The sequence below is a fragment of the Eschrichtius robustus genome, chromosome 13, assembly GCF_028021215.1.
Source record: "Eschrichtius robustus isolate mEscRob2 chromosome 13, mEscRob2.pri, whole genome shotgun sequence".
NCBI classification, from domain to species: Eukaryota; Metazoa; Chordata; class Mammalia; order Artiodactyla; family Eschrichtiidae; genus Eschrichtius; species Eschrichtius robustus.
The window spans coordinates 84,504,467-84,520,441 of NC_090836.1; the positions used below are offsets into that span (position 1 = coordinate 84,504,467).

The 15,975-nt window shown below is 35.3% G+C and overlaps 1 protein-coding gene across 5 annotated transcripts in view; it reads right to left on the reverse strand.

Moving 5' to 3' along the window:
* Positions 1–15,975, reverse strand: part of ANKS1B (ankyrin repeat and sterile alpha motif domain containing 1B) — a 1,169,527-nt gene that overhangs the window by 640,274 nt on the left and 513,278 nt on the right. For all 5 annotated transcript variants that reach the window (XM_068562021.1, XM_068562020.1, XM_068562019.1 and 2 more), the window contains exon 12: positions 1,451–1,631. In XM_068562021.1, the coding sequence (XP_068418122.1) occupies positions 1,451–1,631 (181 nt within the window). The remainder of the gene's footprint in view (positions 1–1,450; positions 1,632–15,975) is intronic.

Sequence of the window (15,975 nt, forward strand, 5' to 3'; positions counted from 1 at the left end):
CTGATCAGTTGCCATGACCTGTTGATAACTCTTTCCTTGTATCTCTCAAATCCATTTATATTTTCCATTGCTGCTCCCTACCTCCCTACCTCCAATCTCATCTCAACTCAAATCTATCTGCTACATATTAATACTAAGGTGATCTTTCTAGTTAAATGCTAACCCATTCATATCATCCAAGTCTGTCTACCTCCAAAGGTCTCCCCCTTTACCCACCTTTTTCTGATGATTCTTAAGTGATACTTAGATTACATAATATGTTGCCTAACAAGTAGGAAGCTTTAATTATAATTCAGGCTACTTTTGAAATGGCTCTCTGTTATAATAAATTCATTGGGTCACTTATTCGAAGTGTTTGCAGCATACAATTCGTTTGTGAGGTTGTTATGTATTAGTCTTTGTTCTATTAACACTTGACATTTTTATAAAGATTAATTTTTTGTGCATGCAATCATTTATAAAATAAACAGTAGATTTACCCATTAACTTAGATTATACTTTTAAGTCAAGAAAAAGTCAGCCACCTTGGCATGAGTACAGATGTACAGTAGGCTCTTCTTATCTTAAAATTACTACAGATTTCAAACAAAATAATATTAAAGAAGAAAAAATAATATTAAACAATAACGATAATACTAAATAAGAATATTAATTTTCATAGTTTCCAAAATGCTTCACATAAATAAGCTCATTTATTACTACAACTACCCAGAGAGTAGATATTATTTCCCCTTTTCAGAGGAGCAAATTAAAGATCAGAGAAGTTAAGTGATTTGATGGAAAATATCTAGCAAATCAGTGACAGAACTGACTCAGGAACTTGTTCTCTTTCATTATATACCATGTGCTAATGCCTTTATATTCAGGTGCTTAAATACAATATATAACAAACCATCCAAGTGTAAGATAATGAAATGCTACTTTTTTAAGTAGATAAATGCCCACCTTAAACATTTTATTTTGTGAAATTAAAAGTTTTACTTTTCAATGTAAAACAACTCAGCATTGTCCTTCCACATTATTACTAAATATCAGTCTGTTCTAAAATTTTTGATGTAACATGGAGGTGACATATTACATTAAGAAACCATAGTAACATACTATTCGAAACCATTTCAACTGTTAAAAGGTTACATTTTGGTTCTGTTTAAAGGTCAGACCTGAAAATATGATGATGATTACATTTCTCCACACATTTTGGATGGTGCCATTAAAGTCCTGGCATGAAATCACTATCTTTAATATCTAACTACTGAAAGGCCATTAGTGTATTCAAAAAGAATATTATACCACACTCTGACAAAAATGGTAAGCCTCTACATTGCCACACATGTAGGTGAACGAAAAACACAATGAGATTTATATGAAGATTCCTCTTAAGTCCCCTAACTCATAAAGGCTTTGGTTTTAAAAGCTCAAAAAATATAGCTGCATAAATGAACTGCTTTACCTGTACGGCCAGTTCCCTCGTTCTTGACTTCTGTGGTTGCCACAGAAGAGGTGAGTGGACTAACAGGAGGGCTGGAAGTAAAGCTTGTACACCCTGTAGATGTGTTGATTTCGAAATATTCTTGGTTGTGATTCATTCGATGAAAATCCAGAGAAGACACAATAGATGTTCGTTGTTTAGGCTAAAATAAATGAGCATGATGAGAGTATTAATATGATCATGTTCATCTTCAGCCCAATCTCCCCATCAATTTAATCTAAGTGATTTTTTTCAGTTAAACTGTCTGTTTTTTATATATAAAATATACTTGTGCTTTACAGAGAGACATTAAATAATCCCTTGATTAGTTAAATAATAAAAAATTGTTTAATGAAAAAATATCATGGCATAGTTGATAAAATAAGTTAGACTTTTTGCTAGATTTTCCCAGAAGACTGAAAAAATACAGTGTGCAGAATTTCTCTGAATGATCAATTCAGAATGTTGCAATTTTGAGTCACCTTTCATTCAACTAATACTTATTAAGGACTTGGCATTTGCCAGACTCTGAGGATATAGAATCTAATAATAAAAGGGCCCTTACAACATTGAAGCATAATTAAGGCAGTTCCTTTTTTTTTTTTTATTCTCTATATAGTCCAAGGCATTGGTGGCATTAGATATTGTCCCCAAGTACCATATGCTGGAATTTTATCATTAGAATTAAGTAAAGTTGTATAGAACATTTTCCAGGATCTAAGAATCTACTTGGTATTTGTAGTGGACTTTGATTTTCTTTTTTAAGGATTTAAATTAATCCCCAAATAGCAAGAAAAGTCAATTTAAACACAAAAGGTAAAATCATGGAGTAACAGCAGATATAATCTATACCCTTTATCAGTAATGGATTGTTCCCTATAGCAGTTTTCTGGGTTTTTCCACAATTTTAATTATATTCACTTTTTTTTTTTCCTGCTTAGCAGAGCTTCAAACAACATCCTTCAGAAAAGCTGCAGTCTTTTTGGCTCTCAGGATTGTGCACATTTCCTAAGAATTAATCCAAGTTTTCTTACTTTTTATTCCTCTTATTCATTATTAATGAAATATTAACAATTTCTTGTAATACTTGATAAGAGATTAACTACAATCTCTTTGTAATAGAGTTTATTATACTTTACTTTCCCCAAAGTACAATAAACTTTTGTTTTACTAACACTTTCACTGCCCTAAAATACTTGTTAATTTTATCACGGAATTCCACAATTATTTTCCTGCAGAATATTCAAGTTACCCTGTCTCTTCCAGCTCATCATGTTTTTTTTTTTCAAAGTACACATCACTTAGTCTATAATCTAAAATAGACAATGATATTGAAATGTATTTTTCAGAGTTTTTTTTACATAAGGTGTGCAGATTATCATAATATGCTTTATACTTTCACCATTGCACTATTTTTATGGGAGAGGTTGAAAGGCATATATATGGTTATACAAGAGGGTAAGTCATTTATTATTACCACACATGAACTCAGTAATGAAATTCAAATTAGTACCCACATAGGACTCAGTTGCTTTTGAAGTATGAAAGACTGGGGTTCAATGTCAGACTTGGTTTCTCATGAAATGTCTCTCCTTGGGGGTACTGAACCTCAATTCATATTCAATGTTCTTTCTACTATATAACAGCAATTAAAAGGCATGGAATATGACACTGGCTGCAATGGAAACACAGGTATGTCCATCATTGTGGTTTTGTTTCATTGTGTTGTGTTTTGCTTTTGTTTCACTTTGTATAAAGGCAACAGACCAAATTTATATAATGTTCCTTCTCATAAACATTATAAGGATCAAGCCAACTGATATGTATGACTCCTTTACTTATGTGTCTTAAATACATGTTTCTGAACCTTGACCACCCAACGTTTTAAATGCATGAAAAGCGCAATTTGTTATGCAATCATGAAAGCAAACAAACTATTCTTCTGCATTAATTCATTCTACAAATATTTGCTGAGTGTATACTAAATTGTGGATACCTTGGTAAGCAGTATGATAGGAATAAAATGAGTAAGCCATTGTCCCTCTTCTCCAGGTGATTATAGAGTTGAAGTGGGAGGAGGGATGGTGCATGAGGGAAGAGACAAGCAATCCAAGGATTATGTGTCAGTATAGTATAGTAGAGTGATAAGCGTCATGATAAGTGGACACAAAATATAAAAGGTGAACCTTTACTTTACGGAGGGGATTAGGAAAGGCTTACACAAGCAGGTGATTGATAGCTGAGTTGATTCTTGATGAAGCAGAGGTGGTAGGCAAACAAAAGAGGATGGGGAGAAGGAAAGTGCAAACTGCAAACAGTTCAGTATGGCTGTAGAGCAGAGTATGCGAAGGTAGTGATGGGTTCAAGCCGTGAGATATTGGATGCTGCAGGGGGACAAATCATAAAGGGCTCTAATGCCATGTTAAGGAGTTTGGTCTTTAACCTGAATATTTTAAGGAACCACTGGATGATTTCTAAGCAAGAGGGTTTCATAGTTGGGTTTGTATGTCAGTAAAATCATTTTAGCAGTTTAGAGAATGAACAGGTAAGGGCAGAATTTGAGGAAGGGAGACTAATTAGGAGGATGTTATAGAATTCCAGCCAAGACATAATGGGGTCCTGAGGTAAAGCAGTTGCAACAGTGTTGGAGATAGCAGATGTTTTTAGGAGATGCTAATGTGGTTATAGCTCTTTAGATGTTGGCGTCTGATTGGATGTGTAGGTTGATTTTAAGGGAGGAGTCTAGGGTGACTCAGATTTCTCGATTGGGTAGATGCTAAATGATAAGGTTATTTTTGTGGGAAATACAAATGTATACACTCCTATACCAGAAGTACACAAGATATATGCTTGGATGCTATTGGGACTCGGAATAGACTTCTTAGTCTATATGGTTATGCAAATCTACATGATATTTCCCTTTCTTTCTCTGAACAGAGTACTATGATCTCACTGTATCATAGCTTCAAATAACATATCTGGAGGAAGGGAGACAGGCTAATGGAAATTCTAAAGGGAAGAAACCATTGATCAGTGATCATCTGACCTCATTCTTATTTGCTTCTTCAGAACTGCCTATAGGTTATCATTAGCCAGCTTAAGGAACATTGAGGCAGTGAGGAGTCATTGCCCAAAGTTCTCTGAGCATCTGAGATGATGAAAAATGAGAATCATTATATGTTAGTCATGCTCTAAGAAAGGGATCAGCAAACTACGGCCTGTGGTCCAAATCTGGCCTGCCTCCTGTTTATGAAAATAAAGTTTTATTGGAATACTATGTTCATTCATTCACTTATTGTCTATGACTGCTCTCAACACTACAATGATAGATTTGAGAAGTTGTGACATAGGCCATATTATCCACAACACCTAAAATATTTACTGTCTGGTTCTTTAGAGAAAACGTTGGCCAACCCCTGTTTTAAGGGATCATTTTACACATCACTTTAGTGCTCAACAAAACCACAAGCTAGGTTCCCTTTTATTTCCCAACCTTATGTGCATTTAGGTTGAGGCCATGTAACTGATTGATTGACCTGTTAGTAGAAGTGAGCTTTCTCCATCCCTCTCTTACTCTCCAGATGATGTAGTTGCAAGATGAAGGAGGGTCATTCAACTCAAATTGGGCTTTATGAGAAGTTGAAATAAACATCCTTTATGTTAAACTATTGAGATTCTGGGTTTGTCTGTGGTGGCCCTAGAACTACTTATCCTAACTAGCACAGAATGCAGTGGCTCACTTAAATGATTTACTCACGATTACATAAGTAGTTAGCACGAAGGGCTTAGATTGGAAGGAATGTTAATGTATTCAAATCCAGAGACAAGTAGATGGTGCCTCAAAACACAAAGCACAGAGGCAGAATTAAAAAGAGATATCTGGGGGCTTCCCTGGTGGCGCAGTGGTTGAGAATCTGCCTGCCAATGCAGGGGACACAGGTTCGATCCCTGGTCCAGGAAGATCCCACATGCCGCAGAGCAACTAAGCCCATGTGCCACAACTACTGAGCCTGTGCTCTAGAGCCCGTGAGCCACAACTACTGAGCCCATGTGCCGCAACTACTGAAGCCCACGCGCCTAGAGCCCGTGCTCCGCAATGAGAAGCCACCGCAATGAGAAGCCTGCGCACTGCAACGAAGAGTAGCCCCTGCTCGCTGCAACTAGAGAAAGCCCGTGTGCAGCAGCGAAGACCCAACAGAGCCAAAAATAAATACATAAAATAAATAAAAATTTATTTAAAAAAAAAAAAAGAGATATCTGTGTGGGGAAATAATAGCAATGGGAGAAAAGAATAAAGAGATGGTAGTGATATTAAAAATGGAGATAAAAGAGGATGGGTCTGGAATATTTGCTTAAACTTTCATTTTAATATATTCTATTTTAAAAAATCTATTCTGATGGAATCCTGCTAAGTCATTCAGTATAAGAAAAAAAAAAAGTGTTTTCACAAATTCACTGAAATTACAAATGGAATTTGCCAAGTTTTAATGTGTAAGATAAGTGGGGCCTCTAAAATATCTCCCCTGCCTCCGTGGTCCAGCACTCATATCTCCCTAGCCTCCAAAGGACTTGCTCCCACACATATTTACTTAACTAGAGATAGCAAACTATAGACCATGGGCCAAACCCAGGCTTCTGACTATTTTTGTAAAGCATGTGAGCTAAGAATATTTTTTACATCTTTTAATGGTTGAAAAAAATGGAAAAATAATATTAGTGACAGGTGAAAATTATATAAAACCCAAATTTCAATGTTTATAAAGTTTTATCAGAACATAGTCACGCTCATTCACTTATATTTCATGCGATTGTAGCAGAGCTGAATAGTTGCAGCAGAGACCATATGACTAACAAAGCCTAAACAATTTTATTCTCTGGTCCCATACAGAAAAGGTTGGTGAACCCTGCTATGCAGTGATTAGGGAATATCTCTGAGGACCTGAAACTGAGTGGACACATGAATGATTGTGAGTCAAGGCTAGCTACATGGAGTTGCTGGACGCAGTACAACATGGAAATGTGGGGCTCTTTGTTCCAAAAGCAGGGAAAAAAGTTTTTCCTTTATTCCATGGTCTCTCTCTATATCTGTCATGGTGCTTTTATTTGCCACTTACTGTTGCATTCCCTTGGGCACAGGGACACTTACAGGATGAGAGGACACCCTCACAGGCACCCAGGGGTTTTGCCCTGCAACTCAGTACATACACTCAACCTTGACCATCCCCACACTCAGGGTCTCAGTGCTGTATCAGCAGTTGGTGGGCTGGCTGGGAGCACTAGGGTTGGGGGGTCAGGTGGCCAAGAATCCTACCTAGTAATATGGGGAGATGGCGGGAGCTGGGACCACAGATGAGCCGAGGCTCCAAGCCCCAGCACATGCTCCATTTTCCCACAGACTTCACTTACAAAATACAAATTCAGAGATAAGAATTAAGAATTTTAGACAGCTATGCAAGAGCATTAAACCCCAAGCATAGGGCCCTTCTTAGCGTGGGGCCTATTGAGACTGCATTGGTCCCACATCAATGAAGCCAGCGCCATCTTAGTTATTACCTTAAAGGGACTAATGTGTGAATTTACTGGTGTCACATACAGGATAGCACATATCCTCTACCCTTATTTTGGATTATCTTCCTCAGTCAGAACCAAGTTACTAAGAATATCTTTATGTTGTATCAAAATATAAATGAAATATAACATTCTGATGCAATATTAAGAATTTCATGACATTACTGTAACCCAGACAGATATGATTCACATATGAATAAAATGAGAACACAAAATTCCTAACCAGAATGAGATTTAGGTAATGTGTACATTTACTTCCAAATTTTCTCTGGATTGAAACCTAAGTTTCAAATATCCACTTCTATGTTTCCTCTGCTATTTTCAAATTATTTAAACTAATGGACATTTAAAAAAATCCACTTACTTGGATTTAAGTGGATTTTAAATCATTTGAATTCACTTAATTTAATTATAAAGGGACCTCATCAACCTCCTTAAAAAAATGTCAAATAGGACTACAGGGATACAGTGGTGTCAGCACAAAGAAAAAGTGGTGCTAACAAAAGTCAATGGCGGTATTAAATTATCCAAGCAAAACCAAGGTTCAAAATGAGTTCCAGAGAAAACATTTGAATGTCAGAAGATTAGCAAGTGGCATCAGTAGAAATACATGGAGATGACAGACTTCCTAGACACTGGCCCATTGATAAATTATATCAACACAAAACAATGTCCTGTTAAGTCAGTGGCAATAAAATTAGATGCCTTCTTATACTTTTTAAAATGGGGATGAGGTGGGGTGGTAAAAATGGGAAGTTAGACCAGGAGTATTTTCTTTTAGAACTTTAATCAACCTGAAATATTTTGTGTATATGGTATATGGTGAAAAGTTTAATTCTAAGTATTTTTTCCACCAAATGATAGCCTACTGTCCCAATACCATCATTTATTTCTTTACTGATTTGAAATGCCACCTTTATCATGTACTAAATTTCCAAATATAGACTGGGTTTACATTTTTGGACTCTACTGTGTTCCCATTGATCTATTCCTGTGCTAGTACCCACTCTCTTAATGACTGTTGTGGCTTCTTCTCCTACTTCTAGAGTTCATATTAAATGGATATTGAAACTCTTTGATCTTTCTTGTTTTATATTCTGGGATATTTTACTATTTGGTGTTCTATAATTTATTCAAAAAATACTACTGACCATCAGCCATGTGTCAGGCACTGTTCTAGGCTCTGGGGAATACATCAGAACAAATTAGATAAGGCATGAAACATTTAGGCATATTATTATGACTTTAGGTACGATGATCCTATTTTTAATTTTCAATAACATTTCTTATTTTCCAAGTTAAAAAAATAAATTGTTTTCCATTAAAAAATGACCTGTTCCTAATTTACTGAGTTCAATAATCTCCCAAATCTTTCTGAGGAAACTGATTACAATCTTTCTCTGGCATTGATTTTTGTTTTTCTCAGAGGTCATTTACTTTATTTGTTGATCTTGGTTCCTCTCTTTTTGTTGCTGATTTTCCTCAAATATCTGGTGTTCTTGGTAAACCATTTTTGTTTACCTAGGATACTGCTTCATTTCTCTCTCCTACTCCAGTTCCCACAGTAGGGGCTTCACCTGACTTCACCTTACTGAGAGAGTTATTAACATGTGGTAGGAAAATAAAGTCAATTGCTCCATGTATAAGCTGTTGAGGTGTTTTACTTGTCCGGACTAATCCCTGCCTAAAACCAACACCATTTTTTTTTAACATCTTTATTGGAGTATAATTGCTTTACAATGGTGTGTTAGTTTCTGCTGTATAACGAAGTGAATCAGCTATACGTACACGTATATTCCCATATCTCCTCCCTCTTGCGTCTCCCTCCCACCCTCCCTATCCCACCCCTCTAGCTGGACACAGAGCACCAAGCTGATCTCCCTGTTCTATACGGCTGTTTCCCACTAGCTATCTATTTTACATTTGGTAGTGTATGTAAGTCCATGCCATTCTCTCACTTCATCCCAGCTTACCCTTCCCCATCGACAGATGAATGGATAAAGAAGATGTGGCACATATGTACAATGGAATATTACTCAGCCATTTGTTTTTATCTTTCAAAAGTTCCCAAATGCCTCTAATAGCATCACTCCCTGCTTTTCATCACTGCTATGGATTTATTCTTATTTTTATATTTATTTTACCATTTTAATTGCATGTAAGGGTGGAGAAGATGCAAATAGTTGGGATCAGTTCAACATATTGAGTTAGAATTCTCATATTTTTCTGTCTTGATCACTTTTAAAACAGTATAAAGAAGGGATTTGAGGGAGTGCAGACGATAGCTCAGTAAAGGGTAGATATTATTAAACTTTTTATTATAGATGTCATGCAAATTGGAAACAGTTTATATTTTTCTTTCTTTGTAGTGAAAGGAAAAAAACTTTAAAATGGGGTACAATTTTTTATCATGAATATAATAGTTAATATGATTAAGACTTTTTCTAAAGATATAGAACTTCTTATCTTCAGGTAAGAAAACTGACCCCTGTCATACAACGTATTCAAACTTTAACTGGAAAGACTACATGCAGCCATGAAAGGGTAATAAAAGCTGTGATTTTTATTCTAGTTTTATTCAATAAAAGTGTTAAGTAGCTCTGGAGTCAGTGTAGACACTGAAGAACTGGAGAGCCTTTGATCTCTAAACCATGAGGTTTATTCTTATAGAAGCTTCCCCCAGCATTAAAATAGTCATGACTATCTTGCAAAAAGTATTTTTTGAATTAGGCATTTCAAATATCTATGCATTAGAATTTCAAAGATGCTCAAGTCAAATTCAAATGTGTCCAAAATTAAAAATAAGGCCAGCTTTATTTCCCAAATTTAGTTTCTTTAAAAAAATTTTTTTAATGATTTATTTCAGTCTAAGAACAGCAGGAGTTTAATTATGCAATGGATTATAGAAGACAGGTTCTGAGCAGCCCAAATGGGAAGTTCATATCACTGTGTGAGTGAAAGAAAATATTTTTACAAATAAAGGTGCATGTTGCTTTTATTTTCACAACTTAAATTTTTACACTAGTTGTTTGGAGATAATTGTAGATTCACATGCAGTTGTAAGAAATAATACAGAGAAACTGCATGTGCACTTTTCCCGGTTTTCCCCACAGATAATTAACATCTTGCAAAACTATAGTACAACATCACAACCAGGATATAGACATTGATACAGCCAAGAAAAAGAACAATTCCACAAGGATCCCTCCTGTTGCCCTTTTATAGCCACACCTACTTCTCTCCTGCTCCCACTTCCTCCTTAACTCCTGGCAACCACTAATCTGTTCTCTATTTCTATAATTTTGTCATGCCAAGAATGATGAACAAATAGAATCATACAGCATGTAACCTTTTGGGACTGGTTTTTCTCAGCATAGTAATTTTCTAGAGATTCATCCAACCTGTTGTATGTATCAACAGCTTCTTTATTTTTTAAGCTGAGTAGTATTCAATGTTATGGATGTACCACACTTTAATTAACCCACTGAAGGACATCTGGTTTGCTTCCAGTTTTCAAGTATTAGGAATAGTGCTGCTATAAACATTCATGCACAGGTTTTTTGGGTGAACATAAGTTTTTATATAGCTGCGATGGATTCTCAGGAGTGCACATGCTGGGTAGTATGGTAGTAATGTGCTTAATGCTTTAAGAAACTGCCAAACTGTTTTCCAGATTTGTTGTACCATTCATATCCTTGCCAGCATTTGGTGTTGTTACTACTTTTGATTTTAGCCATTCTGATTGGAGTACAGTGACATCCCATTGTTATTTTAATTTGCTTCTCCTTATCTGTTAATAAATTTGAATACATTTTCATGTGCTTATTTGCCATCTGTATATCCTCTGCAGTGACATGTCTCTCCACGTCCGTTGTCCATTTTCTAATTAGATTGATTGCTTTTACAGTGTTTAGTTTTTCTCTCATCCAATTTTATTTTGTTTCATTATTTTTTTAATTGAAGTATAGTTGATTTACAATGTTGTGTTAGTTTCAGGTGTACAGCAAAGTGAATCAATATATATATTCAATATATACATTCAGTATATATATATATATATATACCAAATATAGTTCTCTGCACTACAGAGTAGGTCCCTGTTGTTCATCTATTTTATATAGAGAGTGTGTGTATGTTAATCCCAACTCCTAATTTATCCATCACCCCACCTTTCCCCTTTGATAACCATAAGTTTGTTTTCTATATCTGTGAGTCTATTTCTGCTTTGTAAATGAATTCATTCATATCACTTTTTTTAGATTCCACATAAAAGTGATGTCATATGGTATTTGTCTTTCTCTGTTTGTCTTACTTCACTTAATATGATAATCTCTAGGTCCAACCATGTTGCTGCAAATGGCATTATTCATTATTTTATGGCTAACTAGTATTCCATTGTGTATATATACCACATCTTCTTTATCCATTCAGCTGTCGATGGACATTTAGGTTGCCTCCATGTCTTAGCTATTGTAAATAGTGCTGCTATGAACATTGGGGTGCATGTATCTTTTCAGATTTGTTTTCTCCAGAAATATGCCCAGGAGTTGGGATGCTGGAGCCTATCGTAACTCTATTTTTAGTTTTTAAAGAAACCTCCAAACTGTTCTCTATAGTGGCTGCACCAATTTACAATTCCTACCAATTGGAGATTAATTCCTTGACGGTTGCATTGTTTGCATATATTTTCTCCCATTCTGTGGGTTGTCTTTTTGTTTTGTTTATGGTTTCCTTTGCTGTGCAAAAGCTTTTGAGTTTAATTAGGTCCCATTTGTTTATTTTTTAAATTTTCATTACTCTAGGAGACAGATCGAAAAAGATATTGCTGCAATTTATGTCAAAGAGTGTTCTGCCTATGTTTTGCTCTAGGAGTTTTACAGTACCCAGTCTTACATTTAAGTCTTTGATCCATTTGGAGTGGATTTTTGTATATCATGTTAGAGAATGTTCTAATTTCATTCTTTTGCATGTAGCTGTCCAGTTTTCCCAGCACCACTTATTGAAGAGACTGTCTTTTTTCCATTGTAAATTCTCGCCTCCTTTGTCATAGATTAATTAAACATAAGTGCATGGATTTATTTCTGGGCTTTCTATCCTTTTCCATCAATCTACTTGTCTGTTTTTGTGCCAGTACCATACTGTTTTCATTACTGTAGCTTTGTAGTATAGTCTGAAGTCAGGGAGTCTGATTCCTCCAGCTCTATTCTTCTCTCTCAAGATTGTTTTGGTTATTCAGGGTGCTTCATATTTCTATATAAATTTTAGAATTTTTCATTCTAGTTCTGTGGAAAATGCCACTGGTGATTTGAAAGGGATTGCACTGAACCTGTAGACTGCCTTGGGTAGTATGGTCATGTTAAAAATATGGATTCTTCCAGTCCAAGAACACAGCATATCTTTCCATTTGTTTGTGTCATCTTCAATTTCTTTCATCAGTGTCATAGTTTTTGAAGTACAGGTCTTTTGCCTCCTTAGGTAGGTTTATTCCTAGGTATTTTATTCTTTTTGATGCAATGGTAAATGGGATTCTTTCCTTAACTTCTCTTTCTGATCTTTTGTTGTTTGTGTATAGAAATGCAACAGATTTCTGTGCATTAATTTTGTATCCTGAAACTTTACCAAATTCATTGATGAGCTCTAGTAGTTTTCTGGTAGTGTCTTTAGGATTTTGTATAGTATCATGTCATCTGCAAGCAGTGACAGTTTTACTTCTTCTTTTCCAATTTGGATTCCTTTTATTTCTTTTTCTTCTCTGATTGCTGTGGCTAGGACTTCCAAAACTATGTTGAATAAAAGTGGCGAGAGTGGGCATCCTTGCCTTATTGCTGATCTTAGAGGAAATACTTTCAGCTTTTCACCATTGAGTATGATGTTAGTTGTGGGTTTGTCATATATAGCCTTTATTATGCTGAGGTATGTTCCCCCTATGCCCATTTTCTGGAGTTTTTTTTTTACATAAATGGATGTTGAATTTTATCAAAAGCTTTTTCTGTATCTATTGAGATGATCATGTGATTTTCATTCTTCAATTTGTTAATGTGGTATATCACAATGATTGATCTGTGGGTTTTGCTAGTGTTCTGTTGAGGATTTTTGCATCAATGTTCATTAGTGATATTGACCTTCTATTTTCTTTTTTTTGTGATATCTTTGTCTGGTTTTTGGTATCAGGGTAATGGTGGCCTCACAGAATGAGTTCAGAAATGTTCCTTCCCCTGCAATTTTTTGGAATAGTTTGAGAATGAGAGGTGTTAACTCTTGTCTAAATGTTTGGTAGAATTCATCTGTGAGGCCACCTGGTTCTGGACTGTTGTTTATTGGGAGTTTTAAAATTACTGATTCAATTTCATTACTGGTAATTGGTCTGTTCATGTTTTCTATTTCTTCCTGCTTCAGCCTTGGGAGATTCTACCTTTCTAAGAATTTTCCCATTTCTTCTAGGTTGTCCATTTTATTGGCATATAGTTACTTGTAGTAGTCTCTTATGATTCTTTGTATTTCTGTGGTGTCAGTTGTAACTTCTTTTTCATTTCCGATTTTACTGATAGTATTGATTTGGGCCCTCTCCCTTTTTTTCTTGATGAGTGTGGCTAAAGGTTTATCAATTTTGTTTATCTTTTCAAAGAACCAGCTTTTAGTTTCATTGCTCTTTTCTATTGTTTTTTAGTCTCTATTTCATTTATTTCTGCTGTGATCTTTATGATTTCTTCCCTTCTACTAACTTCAGGTTTTGTTTGTTCTTCTCTAGTTGCTTTTGGTGTATTGTTAGGTTGTTTATCAGAGCTTTTTCTTGTTTCCTGAAGTAAGCTTGTATCACTATAAACTTCCCACTTAGAACTACTTTTGCTGTGTCCCATAGGTTTTAAAGATTTTTTTTTTTTAATGTGGACCATTTTTAAAGTCTTTATTGAATTTGTTACAAAACTGCTTCCATTTTATGTTTTGGTTTTTTGGCCACAAGGCATGTGGGATCTTAGCTCCCCAACCAGGGATTGAACCCACACCCCCTGCATTGGAAGGCAAAGTCTTTAACAACTGGACTGCCAGGGAAGTCCCTCCCATAGGTTTTAGATCATTGTGTTTTTATTTTAATTTTTCTCTAGGTATTTTTTGATTTTCTCCTTGATTTCTTCAGTGATCCATTGGTTGTTTAGTAGCATATTGTTTAGCTTCCACATGTTTGTTTTTTGTGTGTATTTTTTTTTTTTGCAGTTTTTTTCTTGTAGTTGATTTCTAATCTCATAGTGTTGTGGTTGGAAGTGATGCTTGATATGATTTCAATTTTCTTAAATTTACCCAAGGCTTGCTTTGTGGCCCAGCATGTGATATATCTTAGAGAATGTTCCATGTGCACTTGAAAAGAATGTGTATTCTGCTGTTTTTGGGTGGAATGCTCTATAAATATCAATTAAGTCTATCTGGTCTAATGTGTTATTTAAGTCCTGTGTTTCCTTACTGATTTTCTGTCTGGATGTAAGTGGGGTGTTAAAGTCCTCCATTATTATTGTCCTCCACTTCTCCTTTTATGTCTGTTAACATCTGACTTATATATTGAGGTGCTCCTATGTTGGGTGCATATATATTTATGATTGATATGATCTTCTTCTTGGATTGACACTTTGATCATTATGTAGTGTCCTTCCTTGTCTCTTGTAACAATCTTTATTTTAAAATTTATTTGGTCTGATATGAGTATTGCTACTCCAGCTTTCTTTTGATTTCCATTTGCATGGAATACCTTGTTCCATCCCCTCACTTTCAATCTGTATGTGTCTCTAGATCTGAAGTGAGTCTCTCATAGACAGCATATATATGAGTCTTGTTTGTGTACCATTCAGCCACTCTATGTCTCTTTGTTGGAGCATTTAATCCATTTACATTTAAGGTAATTATCAATATGTATATTCTTATTGCCATTTTGTTAATTGTTTTGGTTTTGTTTTTGCAGGTCTTTCTTCCCCCCTTTCTTCTTTTGTTCTCTTCTCTTGTGATTTGATGACTGTCCTTAGTGTTATGTTTCAATTCCTTTTTTCTTTTCCGTGTGTATATCTACTATAGTTTTTTGATTTGCAGTTTCCATGAGGTTTTTATATAGCAGTCTCTATATATTCATGATTGTTTTAAGTTGCTGATTTCTTAATTTCAAATGCATTTTAAATAGCCCACATGTGTGCTCTCATCCCATCACGATTACTGTTATTGGTATCATATTTTACATCTAGTGGTTTTGTGTAACCCTTAATTGCTTATTATGGATACAGATGATTTTACTACTTTGTCTTATAATCTCCCTACTAGCTTTGTGTGTGGATGAGTCCCTACCTTTACTGTATGTTTGCCTAACCCTAACCCTAACCCTAAACTGGTGAGCTTTTCCATTTTATAATTTTTCTTGTTTCTAGTTGTGGCTTTTTCTTTTCTGCCTAGAATAGATCCTTTAGCATTTGTTGTAAAGCTGGTTTGGTGGTGCTGAATTCTTTTAGCATTTGCTTGTCTGTAAAGCTTTTGATTTCTCCATCAAATATGAACAAGAGCCTTGCTGGGTAAAGTATTCTTGTTTGTAGACTTTTCGTTTTCATCACTTTAAATATATCGTGCCATTCCCTCTGGCCTGCAGTTTCTGCTAAAAAATCAGCTGACAGTCTTATGAGAGTTCCCGAAATGTTATTTTTTACTTTTCCCTTGTTGCTTTTAATATTCTCTAACTTTGATTTTTGTCGTTTTGATTACAATGTATCTTGGTGTGTCCCTCTTTGGGTTAATCCTGTATGGTACTCTGTGCTTCCTGACTTTGAGTGACTGTTTCCTTTCCCAGGTTAGGAAAGTTTTCAGTTATTATCTCTTCAAATATTTTCTCAGGCCCTTTCTCTCTCTCTTCTCCTTCTGAGACCCCTATAATGCAAATATTAGCACACTTGATATTGTCCCAGAGGTCTCTT